We start from the raw sequence: 19,502 nt of genomic DNA, 5'->3' as shown, positions 1-19,502 counted from the left end.
CTTGGATAAGCAGCCACCCCGTGCATTAAGGCTATCAGTCCCAGTGAGGGATGGACCACTGGAGGAGCCACTGTCATCATCATAGGGGACAACTTCTTTGATGGCCTACAAGTCGTGTTCGGCACCATGCTCGTATGGAGTGAGGTATGATGTTGAATTTCACATTTCTGTCTTAGAGATCTGACTGAAGTTCAGGGAAAATATTAGAAATTCAGCTCTTTTTATGTAGAAAAATCTATTTTATTCAAAACTGTTAAGACAGACTTTCTTGCCAGCAGTGATAACAGTGCGTACTCTCTAGCTTGTTATTGCAGAGGACTCATTATATCTTTTCTTTTCCTCTGTAATCCAGCTGATAACTCCCCATGCCATCCGCGTCCAGACTCCACCTCGGCACATCCCCGGTGTTGTGGAAGTCACGCTGTCCTACAAGTCCAAGCAGTTCTGCAAAGGTGCCCCTGGGAGATTTGTCTATACTGGTGAGTCAAAAGCTTCTCTTCCTCTTTCCTCTTATTTCTACAGGCTTCTCCTGTGTCCCCCCTTCCTCTCTTCCCTCTGTCTGGATGGAGTCCTCAGCCCCGAGTCCGGCCGCTAATCATGAACTAACCTAGGCCCTGCTTGCTGAATGTTAAATGTGTGAGATCTGCACTGCTAGGGGAAAGGTGTTTTGTGGAGGGGCTCCTACAAGTGCAACTCGATCCCTCTCTGACCTGTCATCATACAAGAGTGCTGCCAAGCTCTGTTAAACTCAAGCTGTCAGGATAACTCATTCTGCCAATTCTCTTTATCTGCCCTGTTGTGAGACAGATAATACTTTCTGCTAATTTGCTGATTTCGTAAGGCAAAATGTGATTTCATTTTTTATGAATCAGATTAGAGAAGGAATATCTACGTTAAGTACATGAGTGTGTCTGAAGTTATTTTTGAATGTGTGTGTGTGTAAGTATTCATATGAGTTCAGTACCAATTCACTGGAGAGAAAGTGTGCAAGAGGCGAGAGAGAGGTGTGTGTGTGTCACACTATAAGTAAGGGATCTGATTATCTTGGCTAACAGAAGGAAGTGGCGGTCTTATCTGTCATCATTGGTGAGGAGACAGAGGTTGCAGAGGTCAGAGCCTGTCTGACCTGGAAGCCTCTGTCTGTTCTAACTCTGATGGGCAGAATGAAACAGGGGCGCGTCAAAGCACTCTTACTTCCCCCAGCACCCCAGGCCTCAAGCACAACCCTGGCCTTGAGCACAGCAGAATTGCAAAGTGGGGGCTGCCCCCTCATCCCCCCCTCCATCCAGACCCCTCCATCCTGGGGCAGCTGTTTCTCATCAAGTCCCCCCTCTCTCGCTCCCCAAACCTCCACCAACACTACCACCCCCAGTCATGCGTCCCCTTCTCCTCCAACCGTGCAGTCTGGCCCAGCTCTCCTGCATTTAACCTCCCTAGCAGGAGCGGAGCAGAGGCCAACAAGGCACCGGGATAATGAAACAGGAGTGTAGTGTGGCTGCGTAAGTGTATGTGTGTCTGTTTGTGTGAGCGTGTGAGAGCAAGCAGGAGAAAGAAAGTGTGTACGTGCTAGTGTGTGACTGTGTGCACATGTGTTACTGCACAGCGCAGAGAAGGTGTATAAGTTAAGACATTAATGGCTTCTATAGTACCCTGGTGAAAGTGCCAGGTCCCTTAAGAACAGACCCCATTAGTCACAGAGGCTAAGCGGATTGGGATGATTACCATCAGGTTTTACTGGGGAAATGTGTCCCCTTCTCTCTATCTTTGTTGATTTTTTCCCCTCCATTCTTCCTCTGTCTTCCCTGGGTTCCTACTCACTTCCAGTTAGTATAAAGATACAATTACCCCTGGAGGCAACGGTGGTACAATTGATTAGTGCGGTGAATTAAAAGAGAAAGTCACCAATAGACAGGTCCAGCTTCCCTGCTCTGCTATTCCCTGTGTGGCTCACCCCGATTGTAGGATTGACGCTTGAGAGAATGAAACTGTTAAAGAGAGCAGAAAGCATAACGCTAGAATTAGATATCACTGATTCCATATGTACAGTAATTGCCAGGTGAAATGATGTTAGCTACTCCTCTCACACATTAAAATGTGAATACATTGAATACAAGAGAGTGAATCATGTATTTAAGAGTGAAACGGGTCATTTCAAACTGTAGCTTTTCTTTCAGTGTTACAGTAGTTGAACAAATGGCAACCTAAAAAGGGCATGTAGTGACACAGCGCTGTCTAAAAGGCGCAAAATGTTCCAGTGTCATATTTGAGAGCAACATGTGCATATCAAAGGTCTAGTTATCAAAGCATATGGCTTCAAGCGTGACTTGAGAGCACGGCTTGAGAGGAGTGCCTTTTTAGACTTTTTTTTTCATGTTGACTCTTCTTGCACCACCACCCTAATTGTGGAGATTTAAGTCGCTCAATTTAAGAAATTATCACAAATTACCAAGAGTCAACATAGAGGAGACTGCAGTCGATTCGAACAGCAGAGGGACACGTCCTCACTCGGGTTAGTACCCTGGAACGGCTCCAAAACTCACAATCCATTCTCAGAAAGAGAGCACCGTGTAGTGTATGTCAAATAATCCTGCTGGCATTGACTATCGAATGTTTAAAACACTAATGAGACAAACAGACATACTATATAAAACTTTAGTAGGATGTAGTTTTCTGACTGCTTCAAGGAGCTTATATCTGTACTTCAATGGACACATTTAAAAAGGAATGACAGGAATGAAAGGAATTGTTGCTATTTTACAGTCTCTACCTTTTACCTTCTAACAAAGTGTTGTCCCTTGGAGCTTGCTAGCTTGTCCTCTGTCTAATCCATGTATTGGTTATCCATTGGTCAGGACAAGACTGGTAGAACCAACTGTCAGCAAGGTTGTAGAAAATCAAAAGGAGAAAGTCCTAGCTGTGCCTGAGTCAATACTTTATTATACTTTACTCTTTATTAAGCACAGCAAAGAGTACATGCTGGTTTTGTCAGATATTTCTCAAACGAAAAGTCTAAATTTTCTCTCATTTGCAGCATCGTAACCTTTTTACTGCATAGTTACAGTACTGTGTGAAAGAGTAAATCATAAATAAAAACTTTGAACGTACAATGTATCCAATTTAAGCTCCTAATTGCATCAGAGCTTTTGGTTTTCTATCTTGGCCAAGTTTCCATGAGAGCTCCCCTCCAGGGGCAACGTACAGGCCCTTGGTAATATGGTTCTGCAAGCAGTCCTAACACACTCAGCCACTATTTATCCTAATCAGTGACATCCACATAACCAGGATTGCTTAAAATGAACCCCTTCCGCGCCCCAGAAAACGCACATTTACCGGGACCCCATTTGTCATGGGTAAATTGAGGGTCAGTAAACTTCGCCTGTATCCTCCAGTGGGGATCCAGGACATGCATCATAACGTTAGGAGAGAATGATTGGCGAAGGCGAGCTGTCACACATTTGTCAGGGGGAAGGGAACATTATTTGCTAATTTCCCAAGCTGGGCACTGACAGGGTGCTTCGTCTTCAGACCTTTGGTGACCAGCATAGCTTCTCAGCTATTAGTACAAGTCAAGTGTTTTTTCTTCTTCTTTTCTTTTTTTTCTCACTCTAAAGCAGCAGTAATAAGAGCCATTCATTCGACCTCACATGATCGCAGCACACTGGGTGAAGGATTTTGGATGGAGCAGATGCCCCATACAGTGAGCTGCTCTTGCCAGGCCTTAGTTGAGGCCAGACAGCCTTGAGGGCTGATGGATCACAAACTTTCCTTGTCAAGGTGACGCTATCGACTCCACTGCACCAAAATCTGACAAAATGGGTATGAGGCAGTCATTCATCAACATAAGGACAAAGGGGTCATGTGTGCTTCACTCAATACTGGTGAAGAGCAAGAAATGTCAGCTCTGTAAGGGATGGAAAAGGACGATGTTGAAGTAAGGCCTCTTTTTAGTTCAGCTTCAACTAAAGTCTTTTACTTTAATTGTTTACTATACTATCACCCAAACTAAACCGGCAATGTTTTTGTGCAGCAAAGAGATATAGTGATATCCAGCTCTTAAAGCCAATTTAAACTTCCTGTTCCACTTTTAGAAAGAGGGACAAAATGTTATAGGCTCTTGGACCCTCCTCTCCAAAAAGAATTAAGTAAACAAACACAGACGTCTTTATCAGAGCACATCAGATAGGGCCCTGTGCTGTTCAGTCTGTGAATCGGGCCTATCCTTACGTCTCCTCTCCACCCTGCCGTCACTTTGAAGTCCCAGACTCAGAAGCTGATCAGATGAAAAGCTTCCTTTCCATTTCCTGTCCTAAAGGGTTGGGTTTGGTACGCCGGTGGTTGCTGGTCAGTTCTGGGGTGTGGCCTACAGCAAAGATATGCTATAATCAAAGGCATTCAGGGAGGTATGTAAACAGATCAGCTTTAGAGGAGAACTGGCCAACACAACACCAAATAGTGCATGTAAGCATTGTATATTTAAAATTACAAATCTCTCACACATAGCATTTCAAATACACATACTATTTTAAATTTATGTGCAGATTAAAACATTCAAAATCATCTTGCACTGTGACACTTCTGGGATGAGAAAAGATGAAATAGGCATTTATAAATGTCATTGCAACAATCAAGTGGGTTGTGACCAGTTGGCACAACAGTTTTAGCATGTGTCAAAGCATGTTATCCGCTAGCCGTGTCCCCATACCTGCCTGTCTCATTACAACTCTGGTATTTAGCATTAGCTCCACAGGAGTGGAGCAGACACTCGTTGCCAAGTTAGATGGGCTTGGTTTGAAGGCCTTGTGAGCTTGTGTGGAGCACGACAAGGTTCCACGGAGGAAGGTCCTTGTGTCCAATTAGAGGGCTGACGTGACACGTGCTTGCACTCCCCCACTGTCAGGCAGCTTGTCAGGTAGGCTTTGAGAAGCACACTGTGGCATTATTCCACAGCGTGTTATCAGCAAGTGACCTGTGAAATCCAGCTCCAGGAAATTGATTGAAATAAGTACTTGCAGTTGAACATGTATTTTTCCCCCATTACATCTCTCTGTGAAATATACTGTGGGTGTCTTTCAAGAGAAAAATGAAAGTATGGGTGTGTTTTCTCCCACTGTAAGGATGGTATTCATTGATTTAATTTTAATTGGACCCACTTTTTGTCCCACAGTGTCGTTAGAGGTCTGTTTTGTAATGGCTCTTAAAATGGATTGTCCTCACCAAGTCACAGCATCAGTCCTCTGCCACAGGAAAGATAGACGGAGGAGGCAGGGAGGGGGGCTCTTGATAGACGAGGATCTTTCCCCTCCTCCTCCTCGCTCTACCTCCTCTTCTTGCCCCATTTTCAGCATGATCCACACCCAACGGGCTTTAAAAGAACTCCACCTCTCATTCCCCCCTCCTCTATCCCTCCTCAGCTGCCGCATTTTGATTGAAATTCATCGGCAAGTTTATTGAGAAATGAATGAGGGAGGCAGCACGGTATTGACTTTGAGAGGAAAACACAACTCATCTTGAATGAGGGGGAAAACGCGGCCGTAATTTAGCCATCATCGATCTGTACCCCGTCCATGTATTGATCTTCATTTTACAATATTAATTTGCGCTTGCAATCAGCTGTGAAGGGAACCCATTTGATTTCTGTTGGCCAGTAATGTGTGAAAGTCCGCCGACGTCCTTAGAGAAGTGGCACACATACTTTAGATGTAATCTAAGAGGATTGAACAGGTGTCGTTGGCCCTTTCTAATAATACAACCAATATGAGGGGAGTCTGAAATTATGGATGTGCAATCTGTAACATTGCTCCCTTTTAACCGTGTTAATTACATTTTATCTGTTGCAGGAGCAATATCTGCTGGAGACTGTAACTGTCTAGGTTTTTTCATCTGTATTGGCTCAAAGTTCATGAAATTTCAATGAACATTGATCTGTCTCCATTGATTTATCTTAACTGCAGATCTTTGAAATTTTAATTTCCTGTTCATCTTGAGACTGCTGGAGATGGAATCACTCAGTGATAACTGGCTGCAGTGGATGGAGATGATATGGTCAGTGTTAAAACAGATGAGGTTTGCTTTGCGTGGGTTTGCTGTGAAAATTCCAATTTGGCTTGGTTTGGTTTTTTAGGACGGACTCTACATCTGCATGCGTGTTTCCTCTTCCCTCAGCACTGGAATATACTGTGTCTTTACTGTGAAGCAGCAGCATGACCTCTGAGTATCTTATCTTCTTTGTATGTACAATATTCAATTTTAACTCCTCACAATGACACTGGGATATTTATTCTTACTATGTCTCCAGTAAACTCTGAGATGAGGTCATTATGTGTGGCGATGTTGTTCTGACCTGCATCAATCTAACAGACTGCAGGTGCCTAGAAGGCTTCAGTTAGACTGTTTGACAAGTCACAAATGCAATAACACTTGAATGAACTTCTGCCTGTGCTGTTTATCTGTCTCCCCCTTTCCAACTCCCACTCCACCTCTAATTTGTGTTAAGGGGAAAGAAAAAAATAACTGCTCAATGGTGTAGGAGGAGTGGAGATAAGCTCGAAGCAGTTAAGTATAATTAGCGAAAGTAATAGCTGGCAAATGGCAACAAGGCTAGGTTTTTATCTCCTGGAAAGATAGAGTTATCGTAATAAGCTGTAATGGCTGGCAGGAATGCTAGTACTCTGTGCAAGCTTCCATTCAGCCTCATAGACTTAACAAGGAACAATTTCCCTTAAATTTACTGCTTTGCTCAAACATTTCCCTATGTTTATGCCCTGATACTGTAAGCCAATACATGTGTTCAATCCACTTCCATATAGACCGAGGGCACATAGTGGTGATTTGCCATGTAAGCACTTCTGGCTGCCAACGTTGGCCATGTTACACTGTTTCTGTAGTGCGGTTACTCATGTCCTATTTCTAGAGAACATGGAGAAGGAGCAGCAGACCACACTCAGATGCCATGTACACGCTATCCACTCTACATTTTAAGTAAAGTGGCGAGACTGAGGCGGATAAAGGAGCTCTCAGAAAATGTGCTGGTGGCATGAAAGGACGAGCAGATTAAGGCGTCAAGATGAAAATAAGATTGGGAAGTGCACATTCCAGGCAGAGGAATTCCACTGAAGCCCGGCCATGAATGCTTGTACGCATGCGTGATATTCAAAATTGGAAATGATATGGTCACAGCTGCACAGCGAGTCATGCATTCCATTTCTTCATATTCTGAAACATGATCTTTCACTCTTTAAAGTGAGAAAACTACAATATTTATTAAAATTCCTTGAAGAAAGAGCAGGTCTTTCTCTTTGTCCAAAAATCTGTTACTATGTTAAATTTACTCAATAATCTGTTTTTGTTATATCAGCTGTTTAATTTGAAATATATTAGCTTTCACTTTGTTGTCTCATTACTTTTGTTAAATTCTAATCATTTTTGAAATTAAACCGTGGAAAAAAATCTATGAACAATTATATCTCCTTATATGTAACACAAGCAGGGAAAAAGACATGAGCGATGTAATTGGACAAAACATGTTGCCTGTCTAAATCTGAACAGAAGATGAGAGAAAATGAAAATTCTATTAGTCCATAATGTTCCCACTGCTGCACCTCTCCCCCCTCCCATGTGCTCTTCATCTCTCCTGCAAAGTATTCAAATGCAAACCCTGCCTTACCTCCCCGTGTCTCTTTTTCTCTAATTATCCATGAGGTCAGTAAGCAAAATGGGGAAGAAGCCAGGAGATCAATACAAATTATCCCTGAGCAAACCAGTGCTGACAGTTTGAATTGCAGCATATGTTTACCCAAAATCAGGCAATTTATCTTAATATCAGGCGAGTAATGCAGCAGGGGTGAGAGGTCACACAATCTCTCCACCTCATAATTACCCGCCTCTAAAACAGGAAAGTGGTATTGATTGGCCGCGGGCCGGGAAGCGGGCGTGACTGGAACGTGCCAGCGACCCCCCCACAGCACCCCTATCATACCCCCCACCCATTTCCCCCCGCCTTCCTGTGTCCCTCCTCCCCTCGGCTAGACTCCCCACCCAGTGCAGGATTTATGGGATGTGTATGGAGGGTTTCCTTACAGCGACTGAGAACCCTTACAGAAGGAGTAAAAGGGGTGGGGGGGTGAGATTGCTTCTTCCACACTCTCACCCACCCTTCTTTCACCATATTGTGTTGGAAGGACGAGGAGGGCCAAACTAATTTTGGCATGCATGGAGTCATGCAAGGGCAACGCAGAGCTAGATTTGCCTGTTATGTCTTTGGAAGAGAGTAAAGTTTACGACAGAGTGTGAAGTTAGAACATAATGATGTGCCAAGGATTAAAAAAGACACAGGGTTAAGGGGTGGGAGTGAAAGGGGAGGGGGAAAAGCTGCTGTCTATGTGTGTGGTATAAGAGAAAGTAAGAGGAGCAGTCCCAATGATTCTTGTAAAAGCTCAGTAGATGAAAGAAAATCTTTGCAAGGAAGAAAAAATGTGCCGAGCAGTGCGATGAATACACACATAACACATTTATTGTCTGGATTGAATATAAGTGCTCAGTATATATCATCAGCAGCTCTTACAGGATTATTGACATTGTCTGTATCTGTCTGCACCAGTGTACATGCTATGACTACAAAACTGTCAACTCATCAACTGACAGCACCGTTTAGCGCTAATGCAAGTCTCCATCAGCTGTCAAAAGCATTTGCATGAAATCAATAGCAGATGGCGGTCTGTGTCACCAATTTCATTACGCCGGGGTTGTTACAAAGATCATCTCCATGATAGATGAGATGGCGACATGTCGACATGTGGAGATCATGCTTGACGCTCGGGCTGCGACTGCATGAGACTGGGCCTTGTTTAAAACCTAGGCTTAGCACTTTTTTTTGTTCCATTTGGTATATATAATTCCCCACTAAACACTGTATATAAACTGTAAAAACCCCTGGTAAAATTCACTTTAAACAGTTTAAGGCTACATGGTATCCTACCCTCCAAATCACATTCATCATAATTCTTAGGTTTGCTTTTACAGTAGGGCATCATTATCATTGGAGAGGCAGATCAAACAGAACACCTCTCCCAACCTAGGTCTCGTCCTGTACTGTACGTCTATCCGGCTGTGTTCCCAGCATGCCTGGCGGGTTGTGTAGGCCCCAGCTGAGGCAGAGGACAGGAGAGCGTGATGTATCACCCTGAGAGAGCCCACTGACAGCCTCTGATGATGGATGGCCTGATTATGGAGTGCTTTTTACACATACACAATTTACATCACACTGAGCAGCGCGGTCTGGCAGGGCTGCCATGCACATTCGCTCTCTCAACCGGGCACGTGCGCACACACAAACACACACGCTCACAAACACACATATGCATGCTCATGTGCGTACACATGTACACATGTATGGGACAGCCAGAGTGCATAGATAAGACGGGGGGTGGAAATAACAAAAGAAAGGGGGCAAATTCCTTGCTACAGCCTTGTCATGTACGATCAATACGGCAGATCAATCCTTTATTAAGGAGAAGATGGCGTTCCCCCACATTGCGAAGCAGACCTTTGTCATTTTGGAACGCATGATGACATGTCAAATCAGATTTCCAGCAGTGTATGTTGTTATGGCACGGGGTTTATTCAGGTGTGCCTGGCCAATAGGACTGAACACCACTGTATTTGCAAGCTAGATCCCTTCTATCGATTAGCACCCTGCATTGTCCATGCTTGAACACATAATTGCTCCATTTGATCACAGTCGAGCTGGCAATTACTGTATTCAGGTTTTTGCAGAAGTGGTGCATGTTTTCGATTATGCGTGTGTAAGTACACGTGTACTGTATGTATGCGTGAGTAGGTACGGTATGTGTGTGTGTCTGCAGCTGTGTGTGAGCATGCTTGCACATGTATTTAGATGAAGGGGAACAAAAGAAAGAGTGAGAGACATAAATGTTCGTTTTGCTGCCGTGACTCCCTAGTTTGTGCTTCAGTGGCCCTGCCTGGCTGTGTGTGTGTGTGTGTGTGGTGGGGGGGTTCTCTTGCTTTCACTTTCTCTGGTGTTCAGCAGGTTCAGCGAGCTGTGCGGTGTTAATGCTGAAATTACATGCTGAGTAATGAGTGATGGGCCAAATTACAGGCTGAACAATGAATAGAGGCAGGCAGCTCTTATTAGTCTCCATAGAAAGCCATTGATTTATGAAGCGCCTTGCTCGGCGGAGTTACTCTCCTGAAAATGATATCTACATTGGGAAGTGATGTTCTCTATTAAGTCGTTCCTTCCCCCTTTACACCACTCTCCTCCTTTTCCTCCCCTCCCTCCCCTCCTTTTCTCCTCTGCCCTCCCTCCCTCGCCTTGTCCTGCCTATGAGTGTACACATGATTGTTTAGAATCAGGCGGAGCTGTAAGGAAGCCTTCAATTACCCATTAGGACTGTCAGACATAAAACGCCCTGCTCTCACCAAAGTCTGGGTTATGATTCATTTACTTTGTGCCTCTGATTCATCGCCCAATATGCCTCATGCCCCAGATTACTATTTGAGGGGTGGGAGAGATTAATGGCTCCATGGGATTTGCTGCCGTATTTCACGGGCCCAGTGTTGCAGTACAGTTGGTGCAGAAGGGTGAAATGACAGCAACTTACACTAGATCAATGTGTGGACAGCCTTTCACAGATTATTAAAGCTCTGTTAGATTAAAAGACCCCCGCTATGTAGTTTTCTGTAGTCAATATTCTCAAGCAGATAAAAAGGGGGAGGGTCCCTCTGAAGGATTCTCAGACTCTCAGACTGATGTAGGTCATCACGGCTGTTAATGGAATAACACTTGGTGACACAAGTGTCAGAGGAACCCGTGTCATTTTCCGTCGCTTGCTCCCCCCACCCCTCAACCCCGGAGCTGCTGATGTTTCATAAAACATTGTCTCACCCCTGAGGTTTCTTTGAAATTAGGCATTCTGAAATGACTTTTGTACTGTAAACTCTAACGGATTTCTCAATTAGTTTCCTCCTGTCTCTGGCAGAATTGGCCCTGAAATGGTTCTAATTTTCATTTTCGCTCTCTTTCAGCCCTGAATGAGCCTACCATCGACTATGGTTTCCAGAGGCTGCAGAAGGTCATCCCCAGACACCCCGGCGATCCTGAGAGGTTACCAAAGGTCAGTACAGTGTCTCTGCTACGTAGAAAATCACCAAACGGCAATAAGATTGAGCTGTCTGCATTACAATGTCTCAGTACTCTAAATGTGACAAATAAACAAAACAACATTACCATCAGCGCAGAGCACTGTGACCCTAAACTGTAACAGCTTTGCTTCACATATGCGGCTTACCCACTAACCAGCGTGGTAATGGTATTGGTTTTGTGTGAGGAAGAGAGGCGTAAACTCTCTGTGTGGTAAAATAGCTCAATCAGGCGTTTTCCTCTCCAGTAGTCTGTGGAGATGGTAATCTGGTCAGAAACGACGTCTGCACCCTCATTACCCCACTCATGTTTTCCTTTCATTTTCTGCAGCTCGATTTGGTTTAATCTTTTGTTTACAGAACGCTGTGCCGTAAACCCCCTAGTCTTACTGCAGCTAATAGACAAAGACTGTATGTTATTATGCTTTGGCTTTCTTATTGTTTTCTTTTGAACCTGGGTGAAGGAGTTGAAAGCCACATCAGTTTTAGACACACTGGTGTGGCACATAAATAGGCTGCCGTATTGATAGAGCTGAGGTACGGAAGTTTTTTAATTTTTTCCCCCCCTTTGCCTCCTCTGCAGAAACTCTTTGATTATTATTTTATTATTTTCCTTTCCCTTGATTCTCTTAGTATTTCTGTTTACTATGGATAAAATCTTACTGTGTTTTCACTAATTGCCACCCTGCCAGTAACCATTTTGGTGACTGACGTTACAGATGTGTCAAGTGTAATAATATGACTGATTAGCGCGTTCAAAACCCCTCGGCATGTAGTAAAGTGGTGGCCACCTCAGAGTTTTAATAATACTGTAAAACCTTTAAAGACCTTATCTATTAAATCCCAGCATGCAACACAGCAATATCATTAACGTCCAACGGACAATTTAATAAAGAACAGACTGTGTGGTAGCTATCGATGTTTGACCAAGGCAATGCGGAGAAATAGAACATCACAGCTAGTCCCTGGTTCAGTATATGAAGTGTTTCAATTAGACTCGGTCCCTGTGGAGACAGGAAACAACACCTAGACATGAAATGTTACTCTAATTTCAACTGTAAACGTAGACCAAAAGGTAAAGCATACTTACCTCTGATATCCACATGACTTTCTCTATCTCTGCAGGCATCACCGGTCAATCTAGTTGTGCTGTTTCAATTTTATAAAGTCACAGTGTCTTTGCGAAATCCACATCTTTTGAACAAAGGGAGCAACATTGTTAAACAGCTTTATTATAGAGAAACCTTACTTCTTTTCCTTGAATACAAAATGTTGTTGCCTGCAAGACAGATTTTGACACCGAACCCAAGATTAGTTTCCTGGGTGCGCGTATACTTAATATAGCACGCTCTCCCAGCCTTTGCATGAAACAATCACAGAGTGAGATGAAACCCTGCACTTCCAATAAACAACATAAATATTTGATTTGCTCTCTAATGGACCCAAATATGGGGTTCAGGGGGCATGTAAATGATCCCACCAAGTGATTCGTCATTGTTAAGCTTGCCATCTGAGGGTCAGCTCTCGGGGTCAAAAGCACATTCCCAATAAAACAGCCTGCGGCAGGCTGAGGTTTGCATGTACATTTGGAATGAGAACAGAAACAGCATATAGAGAACAGCCATTACAGGGTGCAGGTGAGGTAGGGAGACTCTATAAAAAGAAGATAAAGCTGGAGGACGCGCGGTGTGCATTAGCGGAAAGGCAAATCGACACCAAGCCTACTCACCGCCTCTACCCCCCCTCCCATGACTTCACCCTCCAGTTGATAATATTACTGCGCTATTGATTTCCACCAGCCTTCTCCCTGGGACCAGTAAGACACGTGGTAATTGTAAGGAGACAGAAAGCCAATATGGGAGTGCTCATGGATAGCAAGGGATGCACGCTAATATTGTTGCTACACAGAGAAAAAAAGGGGGGAAGCTGCCTCTGATTGAAGTTTACCTCGTAATTCTAAGACAACATCGTAGATGACAGTCTGACCCTGTGGGAGGAGTGGAGATATAAAAATTCAATGCAAAGTCCAGGGTGAATATGAAAGTAATAAGTGTGAGCAGTCAAGTGATGAGAAAGGAGATTGGTTTGCGGGCATCGCGTTAAGTGAAGAGAGACTTTGGAATTCACCCTCCTTTTTAAGATCTTGTTATAAAACAATTTTCTATTCATAATATAAAAAAGACAATTTATAATACCATTTTGTGCCCTCTGGCAGTAATGGACAAATAGACTGGATATCACATTATATCACACTCAATTTCTCTCTTCTGTAACAAATTAGATTCATTATGAAATTAAAAGTGGAAACTCAATATTGTTTTATTATTAAGCTGATTGCTTTGGATTCTTTTCTTTCCTCCCAAAATGAGCATAAGCCCATTCTTTTCCAATTCTTTGTGTAATCCACAAGGAGAAAATATTACAAATGTGTTCATGTCAAGCAATTACCCATGTATTTAAATGAATCTCTCTTCCTGTGCTCTTTGAAGTACCTTCATCTAATGGCCCTATGCTTCTAAATGCATTCATTACCTCAGGCTAGAGCTAACAGAGTAATTGCCTTACAGTTTTATAATGGCATTAGCACTCCAAGCTACATAACCTAGGCCCTATTTTATTAACTGTGATAATATAAATACAACATCCATGTTAATCTACTGCTTCAAGAATTACCACGTCTCCTTATTGTTAGATATTTTTTATAACATGTCATTTGTTCAAGCCTCCCCTCATTTTTTTCCCGGCAATAATATAAAACCGCCTCTAAATCTTAGGTGATCTGTCATCTGAACCGCCCCATTTAAACAGTTGTTGAGCACGAGACCTTTATGCAAAGCATGACAAACAAAAGCAGAAATCTGTCACGCATTTGTCACAGAACAACAGAAATCATTTGAAGCCTTTAATTGTTTCAATTTAACATGGTGTGTTCTGATATGTCTCCATGACAAGAAAGCCAATTACACTTATGCTGGAGTAGTATTGAGATTTACATGGAAATGCCCTCAGAACACTATTCCGTGTTAATCGTATTCACAGCGTGAGCTGATACGCATGAAAGCGTCTCGTCAGAAGAAAACAAACTTCTTCCTTGATTGGGTGCAGCACTTCTCATCATCCTCGGATATGACTAGGTTGCCACTTAAGCATAGCCTTGCGAGTCAGCTTGGTTAGTTAAGACACCACGCGGTAAACGACAGATTAAGGATGAGAGGCAATATCGTTTTCTCTCCTCCTTTTTCCAAGCTGTCCTTATGTCACTGCTGCAAAGTACCATATGGACAAGGAGGGAGAGGACGTTTTACAGAGAATGAAACATGGCTTGTGAACGTGACAGTCTTAATTGCTTTAATTGTTGTTTAAAATTGAGAGCCATGTAGAAGATCTTGAAATATGATAGAATAGATTATTGGTAATTATTAACTGCAGACAAAAAGAAAGAAAACCACTTTATCTCATTCAGCAAGAGAGAGAGAAATCTGTTATGCCTGATGAGAACACATCAAGACAGCTGGTCCTCTCATTTAGTCTACCTGCCTCACGACAACCATAATTCTTTATTTGTATGCAAACTAGATGCATGCAACGTTGAGCATACACACCAATTTCAGAGGTAAATGCCCATTCTAAGAGCCACCCATCCGGTAACTTGGGGTGGATTAAGCGATATGTTTCTATAAGAGAGCATGGCATATGCTGGAAGTGGCTTCTACAGTGATTCATCTTGATAAATCAAGGACTGTGGTAGATATGCTCCTCAGGATGAAAGGGCCCATACACACACTCCGTACACACTACGTACGCTGTGCCTTGGAAATGCAGGCCAAGTCTTGGAGGCCGCTGTTTGAAGGCGCGAAGGCTGTGTTTACATTCATTTACGGCAGCTGCCGTCTTAATCCCACACTGCTATTGCCAAGTGATGGAACACTTCAGACAAATTACTGAGGCCCGCAAAAGAAAACACAGCGAATGTGGGAAGAAAACAAGCACCATCTGAGATGTTTCTGGTGACAGATTTGCATTGCTTTTAACCAGGGTTCTAACAGCACAGTTGACAAATCTCTGCTCTACAGCAGGTGACAACAAGCGAGCATTTAAAAAAGAAAAAACACACGCAAGAGCCATGTCTGCAACTTGCCTTTGTCAGATTAAATGCACTCTAAAAGGAGGAGAGGGTTTTCATAGAGCATATTGCCTTCTGTATTATAGAAAACAAAGAGAGCAGTCTGGTTGCTTGAGAGGGATTTAATTGTAAGTGCTGAATTCAAAGAGCAGATAAAGACACACAAACAGGCCAAACCCCACCTAGCTGAATGCCCGAAACAGAGTGGGGGGAACAGGATCCAGGGCCAACTCATTTTCAGTGTTAAGAGCCAAAGCAACACAGCTAATCCGCATTGTCAAGCGGGGGCAAGCATGCAGACATGGATAAGACCACATCCTGAGCATCCGTGTCCCCAAGGCACAAGCACCCAGCTCGTGCTGGATGGGAAGTCATTTGTGAAGTCCTTTGCAACAGCCAGTCAAAGAGGTTAATTGAAAAATTCCTTAATGTCATTACAACAGAACTAGATTAACCCAGAGCTAATTCACTTTATTGTTCTGAAGAGAGGGGACTCAGCGCTGAACTCTGGAGCAAACGTGGAGCCCAGAATCAGGGGTGAGGTGTTGTTTTTAAGGGACTATGCCAGTTTAATTAAGATAGGGAACATTATTCACTGCTCTGCATGGTTGGAAGGAGCAAAGTAGTAGCACGGTATAAATGTAGCACTTGTGCCTTTTAAATCAGGGTGGCTTTTATTTAGTCTGGTGAATATGTAAACAATTCTAAAGCTCTCCGAGACCCGGCAGTGTGATGTTGTTTTTGATATTGTTTATTACTGTACGGACCACTGGGGTCACAAACATAATCTGTTTCGGTCTTAACATGTACTCTTCCTGTTTTCTTCATCAGGAGGTGTTACTGAAGAGGGCAGCTGATCTCGTTGAAGCCCTGTATGGAATGCCCCACAACAATCAGGTTTGTATTCACACAGCTGCTTAGGCGTGCTTACTGTATACCGCCAGTCCACTGATACATAAGAAACCATTGAAAATGTACTGATAGTATCACCAAAGGGTATTTTTCACCACTATATCTGGAACAATGTAGGCTACATGCAATGTGAGTTAACCATATATCCATGAACCATGCATCAAAGCAAATGCGCAGCTATAAAAAAAACATAAATCACAAAACCTCTGCTTTCTCTGTGCTTCTCAGGAGATCATTTTGAAGAGGGCAGCTGACATTGCCGAGGCCCTGTACAGCGTTCCCCGCAACCACAACCAGATCCCCTCTCTCGCTAACACAGCCTCCCACGGCATGATGGGAGTCAACTCCTTCAGCAGCCAGCTAGCAGTCAATGTGTCTGAGTCACAAGGGAATGACCAAGGTATGTGATTTAGGGTATGGCTCCATAACTCAGCGGTTCTCAAAAGTGGGGTCCAGGGACCTGCAGGGGCCCTTGAGGGGATTCCAGGGGGCAGCAGAGTGAAATGAGAAATAGTTAAATTTCACTCTATTTGTAACTCATTAAAATGAAAAAATTGATATAGACATTACTTTTTTTGAACACAAGCTTCAGGCCCATCCCCACATAAAAACTGGCATCTACAGTATGTGATGATATAAAAACATTTGATTGCAGCAGTAAATTCCTCTTACTATTATTATAATCAGTGAACATTTCCCTGGTAAATACTGTACAGTGGGAAAGAAATGAATGGATTTTTCTTCCTTTCTCCCACCCGTGTTATTCAGTGGGTTACAGCCGGAACACCAGCAGCGTGTCCCCCCGGGGCTACATCTCCAGCAGCACCCCGCAGCAGTCGAGCTACAACACCGTCAGCAACAGCATGAATGGCTACGGCAATGCCGGTATGAACCTGGGAGTGCCAAGCTCCCCTGGGTTCCTCAACGGATCCTCTGCCAACTCTCCATATGGAAGTGAGTAGCTTGCCACTATCGCACGCTGTAGTAGCACTAAGCTGCTGCTGATTTAATTCCAGTTCCCACATTCGTTTTCACTTCTATGAATCACTTCTGACAGGGTTATAACATTATTGATGGTGATAATATATTACTATTCATTCACAGGGGCTTGCTTGGTTTTAGTGTTTTGGAGAACACACAAGTAGCTCAGACTAGAAGCAATATTCATTTTTATGTGTATTTCACCATATGCCACCTGTATTTGTTCAACCGGACAAGATGTTGATGGTAGGGGCCTGTGAGTACTGATCATGTATCCCCCCTGGCAGTAATACTATCCCAGCCTTACCTTAACTGCCCTCTCCCTCTCTAGCACTACTCACAGCACGTTCTCACTCTCACCCTCCCTCCCTCCTTCCCTTTCCTTCCCTATCGTCTCCGCAGTTAAACAAAAGAGCGCCTTCGCCCCTGTGGTCCGACCCCAGGCCTCCCCACCCCCCTCCTGCACCAGCGCCAACGGCAACGGACTGCAAGGTGAGCCCCCCTCACCCCCTCATCCCTTCCCTACGGACTACTGGTCAGATACCGCTGCTCAGGCCTCTGTCCGGTTTGGTGAGGGATTAATCATTACAAATATATGCATTTTGACAGGCCAATTTACACCTTTCAGTTCACACTCAGACATCCACTCACACAGAGCATGTCTTTACACACACAAGTACGAGGACTGCAAGTGTCGCCTCTCGTCTGTGCAAATGTACACACAAACGTACATCCTCGTTGCCCTTTCATACAAATGATCCCCTTCTGATGTCGCAGGAAAAGACCTTGCCAGAATTGTTTTAGTAATTATGTTTATTAGGTTTTGTGCATGTGTCATGACCAACATGATTGCTTTGAAAACAAGCTTAGCCGTAGTGTGTGCCCCAAGATTAATAACACTGGGCTTAATGAAGTGGGAAATTAAAGTTCATCTTGCTACACGTTCATACTTATTAATACATGTTGTGCAGAAATTAATGAGCAATGCCTTGCCATCATCTGCGCTGGCAAACTTAAAAGCATTTCAACCATGACTCTACAAATATACTCAGAGCAATATAATAATATATCATCCCAGCACTTCACTAGTTGCCTAATTGTTAAAACGTGTGAAAATACTGAATATATAAACTCTCTGGGTGAGGTACAGTTGCTAATGATATCCTAAGCAGATGGTCTTGGTAAAATAACGGAAGCTACCTTTGATCTTGCCTAATCTCTCTTGGATAATGACGCAGAGGCACAACTTGGGGAATGTGTAAATGTAGGACTGATACGTTGTACAGTGTCGGAGAGTGTAGGATAAAGAGATGAGGGGAGGAAAAGGGAGCGATAGAAGGAATCTGAGGGGAGTCTGAGGAGTGTCTCGTACTGTAGCGTTGTGGCATTGTGGGAAGTGACCGTGTTGTTGCTCTGCCGTCACCACGGCCGCGTCTCCTGGGAGTCTGGGCCACTGTTTGCCATTACCCCAACGCCAGGAGAAATATCACACATAGCAAGAGTGGAGTGCTGGGGGCTGAAATGTCAGAGCAGGAGGGAGGTTTTCAAACTCTCCCCGTCAGGAGGACGTGCAGCAGCAGGCTGGCGGACACGGCAAACACTCACAGGCACATACGCAAACAGGCACATTCAGGCATACATTCACGCACTTTTGCACAGTCAGATGGCTGGACACATGCGTCCGCACACACACACACACATACACACACACACACACACACATACATACACACACTAATTTACAATATTTTAATAATATAATATCCACATATGTTTTAGTCAAATAAGCTAATCTCCTTTCTCTCTCTGTCTTTTTCCCTCCAGCCATGTCCGGACTGGTTGTCCCTCCAATGTAAATGCACTTTCGTCATCTCAAGCACCAGTCCACACACTACCACTTCACAGGACACCCCATCAGCACACAGCAAAATGCTGGTGTAATGTATAGTCAACCGCTTGTTCTGTTTTTAAAGATGAAGAAAAAAAAGAAAAGAAATGATTTTTTTTTCTTTTGAAATGACTCGCAAACTTGCAGAAAAAAGGATTTCACGAGGAACAATATTTTTTTCTCTGTGGGATTTTTTTTTTTGTTTGTTAATTTTTCCCCCACCATTTTATCACCCTTGAAGAGGACACAGGATGATGGAAGGGTTTATTTTGTATACCTGTCGGGTTGTGCTTTGGCCTTGGAAATGTCCAATCAACCACACATTCAATACTGGAAGGGACTCTGTGGACTCACCATCTGGTTGTAAAGTAAAAACACTGATGTACAGTACATTTGCCAATGAACTTATTTGCCTCAGAAATTGTTTTTTTCTGTTTCAAC

The 19,502-nt window shown here is 43.6% G+C and overlaps 1 protein-coding gene across 10 annotated transcripts in view; it reads left to right on the top strand.

Annotated features, from left to right (window-relative positions):
* ebf3b (EBF transcription factor 3b) overlaps window positions 1-19,029 on the top strand; it is a 65,237-nt gene extending 46,208 nt beyond the window's left edge. For 3 of the 10 annotated variants that reach the window (XM_053332492.1, XM_053332490.1, XM_053332488.1), the window contains 8 exons: window positions 14-144; window positions 353-479; window positions 11,044-11,132; window positions 16,112-16,177; window positions 16,421-16,592; window positions 16,961-17,150; window positions 17,505-17,665; window positions 18,998-19,029. In XM_053332492.1, coding sequence (XP_053188467.1) covers window positions 14-144; window positions 353-479; window positions 11,044-11,132; window positions 16,112-16,177; window positions 16,421-16,592; window positions 16,961-17,150; window positions 17,505-17,665; window positions 18,998-19,029 — 968 coding nt within the window. Of the gene's footprint in view, window positions 1-10; window positions 145-352; window positions 480-11,043; window positions 11,133-16,111; window positions 16,178-16,420; window positions 16,593-16,960; window positions 17,151-17,504; window positions 17,744-18,997 lie in introns of all 10 variants that reach the window. The other 7 variants (XM_053332494.1, XM_053332491.1, XM_053332487.1 and 4 more) reach the window with 4 other exon arrangements.
* Window positions 19,030-19,502: the final 473 nt, after the last annotated feature.

Source organism: Scomber japonicus, chromosome 14 (assembly GCF_027409825.1).
Source record: "Scomber japonicus isolate fScoJap1 chromosome 14, fScoJap1.pri, whole genome shotgun sequence".
Taxonomy (NCBI): domain Eukaryota; kingdom Metazoa; phylum Chordata; class Actinopteri; order Scombriformes; family Scombridae; genus Scomber; species Scomber japonicus.
The sequence above is the reverse complement of the archived record's forward strand: the minus strand, read 5'-3'. Positions and strand labels throughout refer to the sequence as shown.